This window comes from Terrapene carolina, unplaced genomic scaffold (assembly GCF_002925995.2).
Source record: "Terrapene carolina triunguis isolate 2854851 unplaced genomic scaffold, T_m_triunguis-2.0 Scaffold69, whole genome shotgun sequence".
In the NCBI taxonomy this organism is placed as follows: domain Eukaryota; kingdom Metazoa; phylum Chordata; order Testudines; family Emydidae; genus Terrapene; species Terrapene triunguis.
This window is the reverse complement of record NW_020664420.1, coordinates 18,988,542-19,001,861: the sequence shown is the minus strand read 5'-3', so window position 1 is coordinate 19,001,861 and position 13,320 is coordinate 18,988,542. Positions and strand designations below refer to the sequence as shown.

Genomic DNA, 13,320 nt, shown 5'->3' with positions numbered 1-13,320 from the left:
ACCATGCAGAACTTCAACTTCTTGAGGTATTTGTTGAGTCACCGCAGGTCCAGAATGGGTTTTAGGCCCCCCTTTGCCTTCAGGATTAGGAAACAGCAGGAATAGAATCCTTTCCCCCTCATTTCCCAAGGGACCTCCACTACTGCTCCCAGCTGCAGAAGGTTGTTGACCTCCTGAATGAGAAGTTGCTCATGAGAAGGGTCCCTGAAGAGGGACGGGGAAGAAGGGTATGAGGGGGTTGGATTGGTCGAGAATTGCAGGGTGTAGCCCAGAGATACAATTTCTATCACCCAGCAGTCTGAGGTAACTAGCGACTAGGTTGAACGGTAGGGATGAAGATGGTTGAGGAAAGGATGAGGCGGATCCGGGGATGTGACTGGGACATCGCTCTCAAGCACACCCTCAAAATGCCCACTTCTGGACCCTGTGTTTTTTTGCCAGGCCAAGTTGTGCAGGTGAAGGGGAGGAGGAAGGGCGGTGACGACTAAAACTCGTGTCCCTATCCCTTCTCCTTGCAGACCCTTGTCGAGACTGTCAAGGCCTTGGCGGCAGCCAGAACTGTTTCCTCGCTGACTGAGGTGTATGTAACCCCAGTGAGCAGAGGATGGCCTGAGTGTCCTTTAGTCCCTGCAGCCTCTGCAAAGAGTCCCATCAAATGGTAGATCATGGATCAAGAACTGCATCTCCTGAGGTCTTAAGCCAGGAACTGTGCCTCATGACAACCGCTGAGGAAATCACCCTGGCCGCCGAATCGGCATCATCCCATGCCATTTGGTGGGAACACTGAGCTACTTTAGTACCTTTTTCAAGAAGGGCCCTGAATTCTTGGGCCAAGTCCTGGGGCATGGAATCCTTGAACTTACAGAGGGAGTCCCATAAGTTGAAGTTATATCTCCCCAAAAGAGCCTGGGGGTTCAAAACTCTGAACTGAAGACTGGCCCTAGAATAAATGTTCCTTCCAAAAAGGTCCAGTCTCTTGGCCTGCTTATTTTTGGAGGTGGAACTAGACTGTCCTTGCTTGTCTCTCTCATTGGCTGCAGAAACAACCAATGATCCCGGGGATGGGTGGGTATACAAGTATTGAAACCCCTTAGCTGGGACAAAATACTTTTTATCAGCCCTCTTGGAGGTGGGTGAGATTGAGGATGGGATTTGCCAGAGGGCTTTGGCAATCTTTAGGACCCCTTTTGTGCATCGGAAGTGCGACAGGTGCGGGAGTTGATGTGGAGAGCACATTACCCGAGGTGTCTGATTGCTCCGCCATCTCTTCCATCTCTAGGCCTAAGTTCATGGCCACCTTTCGGAACAGGGCTTGGTGCTCCTTAAAATCATCCAGTGAGCTAGCGCAAGAGGGCCATGCCACCACCTCATCTGGAGAGGATGAGGATGACTGGACCACCGGGAGGGGCCACAGGCATCATCCCCCATGGGGGAAGGGAGTTTTGGAGTGGGCACCTGCACTTCCACCCGGCGTCCGATTGCGCTTCGCACACCGAGCCCGGTGCCGTCTGATGCTTGTCTGAAGCGGCAACCAATGATTGGTGTGAAGGGGGCATCAGCATAACTGGCATGCCCCAGGCATTCCAACAGAGCCATTGCACTGGCCATGCTGCCAGAACGGCATCATGGAGGTGGACGCAATCTCAGGAGCCCAGTCACAATGGTGTTGCCTCGGCAAGGGGCTGAACTCCCTCTCAGTGCTGGAGCAATCCTCCTCCGGTGACCATGGCAGGGCTGTCGACGCCTCAGACTGGTGGTTAACCGTCGCCGTGGGTGAACGGTGCCTTGAATAGGCGGATCGGTGCCAGGAGTAGGGGGAGTGGCAGCACGTTGGGGAATGTTCCCGTGGTCTAGGTGCCAGCGATTGACGTTGTGGAGAGGGTCAGTGACAGGATGACGGTGACCGGCACCTCCCTCTGGGCAAGTCTCAACGAAAGGGCGGAGACCGGGAGCACAGTGCCAGCAATTTGAAGCAGCGAACTGGTGACCTGGGCTGATGAGGAGACCAGAGGTGTGGCGACTAAGAGCTCTGCCTTGGCTCTAGAGACTGGTGGTGTTCACTCATCTTCTGGGAGGATTTCACGGCTGGCTTGCCCTCTGGGTCCATTGCAGCAGGTGGTGCTGGCTGCTCTGGGAGAGTCATTTGCTCTCTGAGCGCCGGGAGGGGCTGGGAAGGTGTTGACTCCGCAATAACTCTGGGTCCCCAACCACTTCCTGGAGTCAGTGGTGGATCCATTGGTGGTGGGAGGTCCCCTGGGGGATGTATCCCCTATGTGGCTATGGGTGAGTGGGCGGTCCGAACAGGGTCCTTTACTTGATGCCTGTTGGTCCTTCTTGCTCGGTGCCGGGTCCTGCTTTTTTGACTTCTTCTTGGGCACCGGTGAAGGGGAATGGTGCTGGTTAGAGCCCAGTGTCGGGGGTGCACAATGCACTGAGGCCGAAGTACTGGGAGTCGAGTCCAGCCGGGATGGCTCAGAGGCCGAGCAGAGAGCAGCCTCCATGAGGAGGGCTCTCAAATGGATGTCGCACTCTTTTTGTGTCCTGGGACGAAAGTTCTTACAGATGCGACACTTTTCTTTTACATGAGATTACCCCAAGCACTTCAGACAGCTGCCATGGGGGTCACTAACCAGCATAGGCCTATTACAGTCAGTGCAGGGCTTAAAACCTGGAGACTGGGACATGTCCTGCCTGGGGCAAAGTCCCCACTGGGACTCTAAATTATTAACTACAGTGCTGAACAACTACTTACTAACTACAGTAAACAAAACTATTTACAGCTCTAATACATGAAGCAAAGAAGGAAACCGATGACCATTTGCGAGGCAAGGGAGAGAGGCACTCCAACCAACCACCACGGGCGGTAAGAAGGAACTGAGAAGGTGTAGGGCCAACAGCGCCTGATATATCGATGCATGAGCATGGCACGCCAGAGGGCGTCACAGGCGACCCTATGCATACTTCTAAGGCAAATCTCCAACAACTGTGCATGTGGGTGGGAACACTCCTAGAATGGAATCAACATGAGCAAGCACTCAAAGAAGAAATTCCTGCTATTAGTTCCTAAGTGCACGACCTTGTACTTCGTACTATTATATGTCATCCCGTTTTTATTACTCTAGTTCATCCAGTTCTTCCTGAATAATATTATGTTCCTTGTCCAGAATGGCAATGCTGTGTAATCAGAGAGTCTCATTAGCACACTTCCACTTTTTTTTCACTAATAAAAACATTAAATAAGATTGGTCTCAAAACAGATCCTTGAGGAACTCGGTGAATTGCCTCTCTCCAGCCGGATTGTTCTCCCTTCAGCACAACCCATTATCATCTCTCCTTTAGCCAGTTCCTTACCCACCTTACAATTCATGCACTGATTCCCATCTTCTCCATTTTAACAAATAATTTCACATCTGGTACAGTATCAAATACTTTACTGAAGTCCAAATAGATTAAATCTAATGCATTTCCCTTGTTTAAAAAAATCACTTATTTCATCAAAGATATAAGGTTAGTCTAGCAAGATTTTCCTTTGATAAACCCATGCTGCATTTTACCCCATTAACCTGCATGTCTTTAATTGTTCTTTCCTTCAAAATTTGTTCTAAAGCCTTGCATAATATTAAGGTCAGACTTACAGGTCTGCAGTTACCTGGATCACTAGTTCCTCTTACTTAAATAGGTACTATGTTTCCTATTCTCCAGTCTGATGGATTTTTTAAAACATCTTTTGCTTCTGGACTTGCAATTTCATGTGCCAGTTCTTTCAGTATTCCGGGATGGAGATTATCAGGTCCTCCCAATTTGAACACATTATGCTCTTTAAGCTTTGCTTCCACCCTGGATGTGGTCATTTCCATTTTTATATGCTCGTTCCCATTAGCCATCTTGTCTTTGTCCCCATATTTTATATTATCATTCTTACTGAAGACTGAAGCAAAGTATTCATTTAGTTTTCGGGCCGTACCTAGACTATCTTTAATCTTTACCCCATCCATGCTGAATAATGGACACATTTCTTTTCTTGTTCTCTTTTTATTTATATGGCTAACGAACCATTTACTATTTGTTTTAATTTCCTTTGCAAGGTCTAACACAGTTTGACTTTTGGCAATTCTCACTTTATCCCTATACTTTCTGATTTCCGAGACATACTTTTTTTGCTGATCAATGCTTTCTTCCATTTCTTGTAGGTTCCTTGCTTACACCTAATATCTTTTTTGAGGTGGTTATTCATCCAGTTAGGTCTGCCAAGTTTTTTCACTTTACTTGGGATGCAAATTCCAGATTATTTTTGCATATTGACTCAAAGAAATTCCAAGTCTACTCCACATTTATGTCCCTAAATTCTTCAATCCAGTTTGTCTTCACTAACTAGCTCCCTTAATTTCTCAAAAATCTGCCCTTTTGATATAAGAAACCTTAGTTACTGACCTGTTTTTAATTATCTTTCCATTTAATTTAAACTGCACTGACTTGTGATCACTCAGTCCAAGTTTATTTTCTATGACCAGCTTGTCTATAATGTCCTCAGTACTTACCAAAACCAAGCCTAAAATAGCATCACCTCTTGTTGGTTCAATAATTATTTTGGTTATACATACAAACTTTTCATTTGACACGTAAAGATTCTAAGAATTTGGGTTCAATTTGTGGCTGATATAAAGTGGGTACAACGAAATTGGCATTCAATAGAGCTGTATGCGCTTATGCCAGCAGGTATTCTGGCCCTATATTTTTTACTGACCTACTGAAATTAACCTTTCAAATGGATTTTATGTATCACATATGGGATACTTTCTTCAAATGAAGTAAAATTTCTTTAGTGGCCTCCAGGCAGCACTGATGGCTACACATAAGCTCTATTAGGGAATTTTATTGTATGTAATAGGAGGCCATTTGGTATAATTATAATTTTACTGCACCAGAACAGAATGTAGTACCATTTATCATCACCAATAGGCTGATGAGTATTTATATTAAAAGTTTCCTACAAGATACTCTTGTTTCTTCCCAACTGTCAGATGAATAAACCCATCACATCTTAAGGGATATAGCAAAAGAGCAGTACATATGATATTTATAAAACTGTCTGGTGATTCAATTACTTGTTTATTTTTATATATTATAAGAAGGCTCAACAATAAAAATTATTTCAAGACATGTTAAAAAAACACCTAATCAAATCCCGCATGTGACTCTTAGTTCAAATTTGTAAGGCATACCACATCAGTGATGTTTAATATTTTCCTTGTCATTGCTTCTTTGTCATTGTGGGGAGTTGGAGTAAACCAGAGTTTCTGGAATGTCTCATTCACCAGTTTCTAGAGGAAAAAATATATTGTCAGAGATATGTAACTTTATCTTGACATAAAGGTTTCCATATTATTCTCCAATAGACTTATTGATGGTGTGTCATTTTACACAGATTTTTTGGAACTAAGCGAGGCCTTCTAGAAAGAGAAGGTTCCCTGAGCAAGACCTGTATCTCTATCTTAGAAGTTTAGATTCCCAGACCAGGCCTGGGGCTTCCAAGCTGAATCTGAGGTCACCATTGCCTGGAAGGACACCTGGATAATTATTGACCAATGGAAATCCATGCTGCAGAAAATCCACACTACAGCAATATTTGTGGAAAATGCCATTTTCACAGAGAGATTTTGTCAGACTGGGAAGAACTGTTACAAGTTTCAGTAGACCATTACTGCACTTCCCTGGTGATTCATTATCATCAGATATACACTGCTACCTCGATATAACGCGACCTGATCTAACATGAATTCGGATATAACGCAGTAAAGCAGTGCTCCTGGGGGGCGGGGCTGCACACTCCGGTGGATCAAAGCAAGTTCAATATAACGCGGTTTCACCTATAACGTGGTAAGATTTTTTGGCTCCCGAGGACAGTGTTATATCGAGGTAGAGGTGTATATCACTAGATACAGTAAAAGCTTCACTCAGCCAAACAGAACTGTTAACATCTGTATAGAAAAGAAGAGAACTGGATTCTTCAGCTAAAGTTTGATTGAAGATTCCTGTCTGTATATGCTTGTGAAATTCTTACTATCCAGTGTCTATATTATAAGAGGAGTTGGTCACAACCTTTGTGTTTAAGTTGCTTACTATTGTCCTTTATAAAGGATTCTTGCACTCTTTCAATTGAAAACTCTCATACCTCCACTATTTGCAGCAGGCCATTGATACATGGCAGGGGGCAAGCACTTCAGACTAAAGAAATGCCTTTTCTTTGTCCTGTGAAATTCCATTCAGCTTTTGCTGAGATATAAACTGTAAAAAAGTCATCTTCTCTCATCTGTGGCTTGCCAGCCTCAGGAAAAGTTGGGCAGCATGCCAAAATAATAACTGAACACAGAAACATTCTATGGCCAGGCTGCCACTGCCACAAAAGCAGTAACAACATACACTGTACTGGGAATACCCAGGAGCTGCAGAAGCAGCTGTAATAGGGTGGGGGGAGAAGAGAGCTAGGCTAGGTTCCTACCTTGGACCCAGCACATGTCCCCAAGTGGCCCATGCCTCTTTGGGTGCCCTGTTAGGTAGGAATCCCTCAACTCTAAGTTGGGGGCCTGGGGAGGGAGAAAAGAGAAAGCAAAGCCAGGTTCCCCCAACTGCAGTTATGTCCCCAGCAGCCCATCGGGGCACCACATGTGGCATGATCATCCCCAACTTTTGGGTGGTGGAGAAGGAGGAGAAAGCCAGGCCAGACTCCCCCGCTATTCCAGAACATAGATCCAGCTGTTCATTCCCCCTCTTTAATTACATAATCATATATGGGTTTTTTTCCCATAGGACCCCTACTTCATTCAGTGTACAGAAAGGACAGAATTAAGGTAACACAGGCACATGTAAATCTAGCATTTCATACCTTTTCAGTGCTTGACCTGGAAACCAAAATAATGTGCTTTTAATCTAGGTTTTTCCTCGGTTTTTTAAATGCAATCATAGAAGTGTAGGACTGGAAAGGACCTCAATAGGTCATCTAGTCCAGTCCCCTGCACTCAAGGCAGGACTACATAATAACTAGACCATTCCTGACAGATGTTTGTCTAACCTGTTCTTAAAAACCTCCAGTGACGGAGATTCCACAACCTTCCTACAATTTGTTCTAGTGTGTAACTACCCTGATAGTTAGGACGTTTTTCCTAATGTCCAACCTAAACCTTCCTTGCTGCAATTTAAGCCCATTGCTTCATGTCCTATCCTCAGAGGTTAACAAGAACAATTTTTCATCCTCTTTCTTGTAACAAATTTGTATGTCCTTGAAAACTGTTATGTCCCCCCTCGGTCTTCTCTTCTCCAGATTAAACAAACCCAATTTTTTCACTCTTTCCTCAGACATAGGTCATGTTTTTTTAGACTTTTAATCATTTTTGTTGCTCTCCTCTGGACTTTCTCCAATTTGTCCACATCTTTCTTGAAATATGGCACCCAGAACGGGACACAATACTTCAGCTGAGATCTTATCAGCACAGAGTAGGGTGGAAGAATTACTTCTCGTGTCTTGCCTATAACACTCCTACTAACGCATCCCAGAATGATGGGGGGGGGGGCGCTTTGGTTGTTTTTTTTTGTGCAACAGTGTTACACTCTTGACTTATATTTAGCTTGTGAACCACTATAGATCCCAGATCCTTTTCCACAATACTCCTTCCTAGGGAGTCATTTCCCATTTTGTATTTGTGCAATTGACTGTTCCTTTCTAAGTGGAGTAATTTGCATTTGTCCTTACTGAATTTCATTCTGTTTACTTCAGACAATTTCTTCAAATCATTTTGAATTTTAATCCTATCCTCCAAAGCACTTGCAGCCCCTCCCAAGTTGGGAGGGTTTATTTATGTCAATAATCAGATAGACACAGAGTGGAGATAATCGATATTTGCAAGTGGAAAAGAAGAAATAAAGCTAAATATTTTTTTTATTTTATTTTTGAGCTCCCTTATTTTTTAAACAAAAATGGAGTAAACAACAAAACAACATGTCTAACAGGAACCTATCAATAAGACTGTGAATAAAAAAAAAAAAGACATTTATTTTAAAAAGTTAAAAACGAATAAAAATCATACATATACTAAAGAAAACTCTGAAATGCTTTTAAGGAAAAATCTAAGACTTCTTATTTATTTCTCAAAATAAAAAGAAAACTAAAATAAACTGTAATTAAAAACTTAAAAGAAATATTCTACCATACCTTAATGCCCTCTTCATCATTGACTCTGCGAATCATTTTCACGCACATCTCTGTAATTTTAGGAAATGTTGGCTGTTCAATGCAGATATCTCTAAGAATCTTTATAACTCTCTTTCTGACACTGATACCAGTATCCTGATGGGAGAAAGCAAAATACTCTTGAAAAAAAAAATCAGAAGTGAGAATGAATTTAAGTATTGTGTGCATTAATATCAATTAAAAGTTATCAAGCTTAACTTGCAAAACATGTGAAAACAATAACTAAGAAATTCTAAATGCACCTATGTGAAAGACAGCATTACTGTTTGGTAACACTATTTCATTCCAGGGATCCTGAAGGTCCTGGAAGTCAAGTCCTGTGAATACTGCATTATTACCCCCTTCTACATTCTCTCCCTCAAGAGCTCCGCATTTGTTCTGGTATTAAGGAATGGTCTAAAATCTACGAGAGCCTGATAACTCCGCATATTAACTAGACAGAGATTACCCTTCCTTCCTTTCTAGGAGACTGGCTTGGGAAGCAACAAACTGACAATTAAAATGCAGATGTTCTGCATGAGAGAGACAAAATGGGTGAGGTAATATCTTTTATTGGACCAACTTCTGTTGGTGAATGAGAGAAGCTTTTGAGCCACACAGAGCTCTTTCTTCAGGTCCAAGCGTCACAGCTAAATGCAACATGGAACAGATTATTTTAGTATAAGTAGTTAGCACGTATTCTAAGAGACTATTCAAGGTAGCATTGACCTGTTAACACCTCTGCAGTCATAGGACAGAATGGGGTGTTAGTAGGTTACAGATTGTTGTAATAAGCCATAAATCCAGTGAGTCTGTTCACTCCATGATTTTTAGTGTCTAGCAGAGTTATGAAGTTAAACTCCCTGGCTCATCTTTTGAAAGCATTCTACGGGTTTCCTTTGAGGTTGAGGACTGCAAAGTCAGACAGAGAGTGATCGCTTTGTGAAAAGTGTTCACTCACAGGTGATGGGTGTTTTTGTATTTTATCATTTTCCTGTGAGAGTTCATTCAATAGCATAGTGATTGTCTGGTTTCGCTCACATAGTTATTGGGGAATTTAGTGCACTGGATGAGGTATACCACATATTGTGATAGGCATGTATTTAGGAGTACAACTACTAGGCCACTGGGCTATTTCACTGTAAATTACATTTTCGATTATTGCCTGGATACATTATAACACATGTTTAATGTCTTAAATTATAGCAATAAATGATGCCAATCACTAAATCCTCATCTGACAGTTTCATATTTTAAATTATCAGGTTTGTACTCTTCTGTCCCAAGTGGGCTACAGCAGGCTCTCTTTTTTGTTAGCCCTCATATAACATGCACATGAGGCAATCTAATGGTGATAGTGAGATGATGAGGGCTTCTATATGTAGATCACTCCAAGTTCTAAATCTCTATGTTATCAGATTCAAACTGCAACTCTCCCAATGTTTAGAAGAGAAATCAGCTTGTGCTCTAGCTTGCTGAAACTCTCAGATAAGATAAAGATATTATTGATTGGAAATAAATGCAGAAATATATCTGACTCTAACTGAGGGAGTTTTCCCATCTTTTGTTACTCAGATTTGCAATTTGGAGAATCTTAGTGGATTCTTCCATCCTTCTTAATATCCAAAGAGCAGAAACAGCAAGAGTACTTTCCCTCCCTCCAAATCTGCACTCGTTCAGAAGGTGGCAACTATTTTTTGTCCAGCTGTGGACACTGCCAGTGTTATCCGTCTTTTTGTGACCTTGAGATTGATTTTCTGCAATATGCTCTAACATAAATTGGATTATAGCTGAAGATCATTCAAAACTTCAGCTATCGCAGTGTAACATAATGGTGTTTTTCATAGGTAGCATATTGCACTTGAACTCCAGAGACTGCACTAGCTTCCAACAAATTCATGTTTAGGTGCATTTAACAAAAAAAATTGCAGTGGTTAGGCTCCTGGTGTGTTAAGACCACTGCCTATCATGCTGACCAATTCTGTCTCATTGTTTTCTTGTACTCCCCAATTAGTCTGTCTGAATCCATCTATTGTCTCTTTCCTTGTACTTAGATTGCATGTCTTTGGGGGTAAAGATTATTTTTTCTGTTCAGTGTTTATACAGTGCTTGACACAATGGGATCATGGTCCATAAGTAGGACTCCTACGCACTACAGTGATACCAATAACAGCCACCTTTAATATTTGGGTCCTGTATGTCTTAGAGATTCTCTCTTCTCCTGTTTTACCCCTATGGTTCAGACCAGTCCCCACAATGTTCTGAGAGCAGAGCTCTCTCACTATCAGACTATTGGCTCTGGAACTTAATCTTTTACACCACTCTTGGTTTAACAGACATAAAAACGATAGATCTTAGATGTACTTCCTAGCTTATCTATTTTCTCAGGCTTAATCTACAGAGATGGAAATATAGGAATGAGAAGTTTAGGCTTTTAGATTTAAAATGTTACAAGTTCTTTAAACAATGACACAGGGTCACACTGAATATTTCTATATGTATTTACAAGTGTTTGATACATACATGCTCCGAAAGCCTTCCACGTGCATGTTTTAATCAAAATAAATAACTTGACATGCAAAATACTAATTCTTTCTCACTGTTAATTTAACATGTTCATGTGATCTATCTGAATATCATAAACAAATATACAAAATAATCACTCTTTGGCATCAGAAAATGTTTTTACACTGCCAAAAATTAGAATAGAAAAATGTATAGGTTTAGATTCTGACCCACCAGTTCCTCATCAAAAGCAATTGTTTCAATTCACAGGGTTAGTCTGGTGGGCAGAATTTTTAGTTTTGATTCCCCCAAAAATCTATACAAGTTCATTTACTCTAGGAACTGGGATACTATTCAATATAATTAAGAATATAAGCCCAGTTAAAAATGTGTTTACAAACATCAAAGTGATTTCAAAAGTGACCATACCAGTATTCGCTCAATGAGCATGTCATAATACTGCTCAGCAAGCTGAGGTCGACAGAGCACAAACCGACCAAGCAACTCCACAGCTGCTTCTCGTACACTAGTGGAGTTATCCATTAACCGTCCGTGAACACCTCGTTGCATATCCAACTAAAAAAATAAAGGGAAACACAAATGCAAAGTATGGAAAAACAGAATTTCTTTTAAATGTGAATAGAAGAATGTATGTACATTACAGATAGTTTCCTTTTTTACCCTGGCTAGAATGCTGGGGTCTACAGCAACAACCTCAGACAAACACTTCATGGCTTTTGTTCGAACTGCAATCGCATTTTCACCAAGCACACGCAGAATCTAATAAGAAAACAAAAAAGTGACATTTTAATCGCTTTTGGAAAGTAGCAAGCAGTGTTCAATGCAAGCAAAAATACAATGGAATAACATGCAAAAGTCAAACTAAAATGAGAAAAATCAACTACCAAAAATCGAACAAACTTTTAGAAAGTGAGGGGATACATGTGAGTGATGACTTTCCTGCACTGATATTGGAGCCTGGATTCTCCCTCACTATGATAAGCCATAACCCAAATGTTGATCCATAGGGTCCATCCGTTTATTTTAGCTCTGTTTTTCCTATCCACATGTCGCTTTATTATCCTCCAAACAGGATTTGTGCACCCCAACTTTGAGATAGCTCTGTTAAGTGGATCAAAGAAAGTAATGTGACCCAAAGCATTACCTGGAGCTCAAATGTATCACCATGTCAACATGTTAGTGCTCCTCTCCCAGTCAGAAAGAAGGAACACTAAGGTCACTTGGTCAAACCATGACCATCGGCATGACAGCACCATTCATTGCAGGCAAATGATTGAGCTGGTTTGCATGTCCAATTTAAAATTTATACAGTTATATGAATGATCTATGAAGACATGTTTTATGAGGTCATATTCCCAATCAGGCATGCATTTTAGATAGACAAAATCTGTGAAAAGGTTTCAACATTTTGTAGTTATCTTTTTATTGTGCCCATCTAGTTGATGGATCTCTATATATGCACAAATAAAACAATATATGTACAGTATGGTATGTGTAATATACATGCAGGAAAAAAGAAAAATAAGCACATATGCTATCAATACATAACATGAAAACATGTGGTGTTATCATGACCTATTAAATACCTGTGCTCAACAATGAACAGACATTGCACACTACCCCATAAGTGTTTGGAACCAGGAAACCAACTGTATTTCACAGCATTAAGACTTCTGGCACAGTTTACCTGTGTCAAATAAATATCGAAGCTCTGGGCAAACGGCCTCATAGAGGCCAAGTAGCGAACAATCAAGCAAGCATCTTCATAGTCCACAGTATCAGAATTCATCCTGCAACAAAATTAACACAATACTTGATAGTTATTTATTAAAAAACAAAGAAAAATGCTTATAAGTCAAATGAGCAGGTAACAAACTAAACCCACAATTACTGAAACTTACTTCAATGTACTGAACTGAGAGGGTGCAGTTTTAATGATACTGCGAAGAAATTTTTTGCGACCTTCTGCTCTGTGCATGATTTGTCCTGTTGTCTCAATTTCTTTTGCATGGTGAGTTCCTTCAGATGAATCCTCATCCTTCTGAGATTTCATTGCTTTCTCTGTCTCCATAGTTGTGTCACGGAACCATTGAGCTATATAAAATTTCCGAGAAAACTGGAGAAATGCAACAAGATGGGCAGAAAAAACAAAGAGCGATTATTAATAGTTCCTTTTCAAGTTGTGAAGAAATTAAATTGGGTCCAGGCAGGTATTAGCCCTCAGTTCAATGCTATTCAACATTTTTGTTTGAGACTTGACAGGCAGAGTGGAGAATATGTTAGTCTAATACAAACAATACCACTGACAAGAACCAAAGGATTATAGTAGATAAATAGTATATGTGGATGTCTACAGTGTTGAGTATGGCATTTATGAAAGAGTCAGTCTGAATGCATCAAATACCAAGTAAACAATGTGCTCCGAAGAGAATTTAAGCATTGGTGGGCAAGGACCATTATAAACATTATGACTGACATTCAATAGAATGGGTCTACTAAGATTTCAATTACTTTAGAGAGATGCATGCTATGAACAGTTTTGGGATTAGAACAAGGGTGTAACCAAGGCA

At 41.1% G+C, this 13,320-nt stretch overlaps 1 protein-coding gene across 4 annotated transcripts in view; it reads right to left on the bottom strand.

Annotated features, from left to right (window-relative positions):
- The window catches only part of NIPBL (NIPBL cohesin loading factor), a 144,737-nt gene that overhangs the window by 39,198 nt on the left and 92,219 nt on the right, over positions 1-13,320 (bottom strand). For all 4 annotated transcript variants that reach the window (XM_026649053.2, XM_026649056.2, XM_026649054.2 and 1 more), the window contains 6 exons: positions 12,652-12,866; positions 12,438-12,540; positions 11,411-11,509; positions 11,159-11,305; positions 8,207-8,341; positions 5,223-5,321 (listed from right to left, as the gene is read on the bottom strand). In XM_026649053.2, coding sequence (XP_026504838.1) covers positions 5,223-5,321; positions 8,207-8,341; positions 11,159-11,305; positions 11,411-11,509; positions 12,438-12,540; positions 12,652-12,866 — 798 coding nt within the window. The remainder of the gene's footprint in view (positions 1-5,222; positions 5,322-8,206; positions 8,342-11,158; positions 11,306-11,410; positions 11,510-12,437; positions 12,541-12,651; positions 12,867-13,320) is intronic.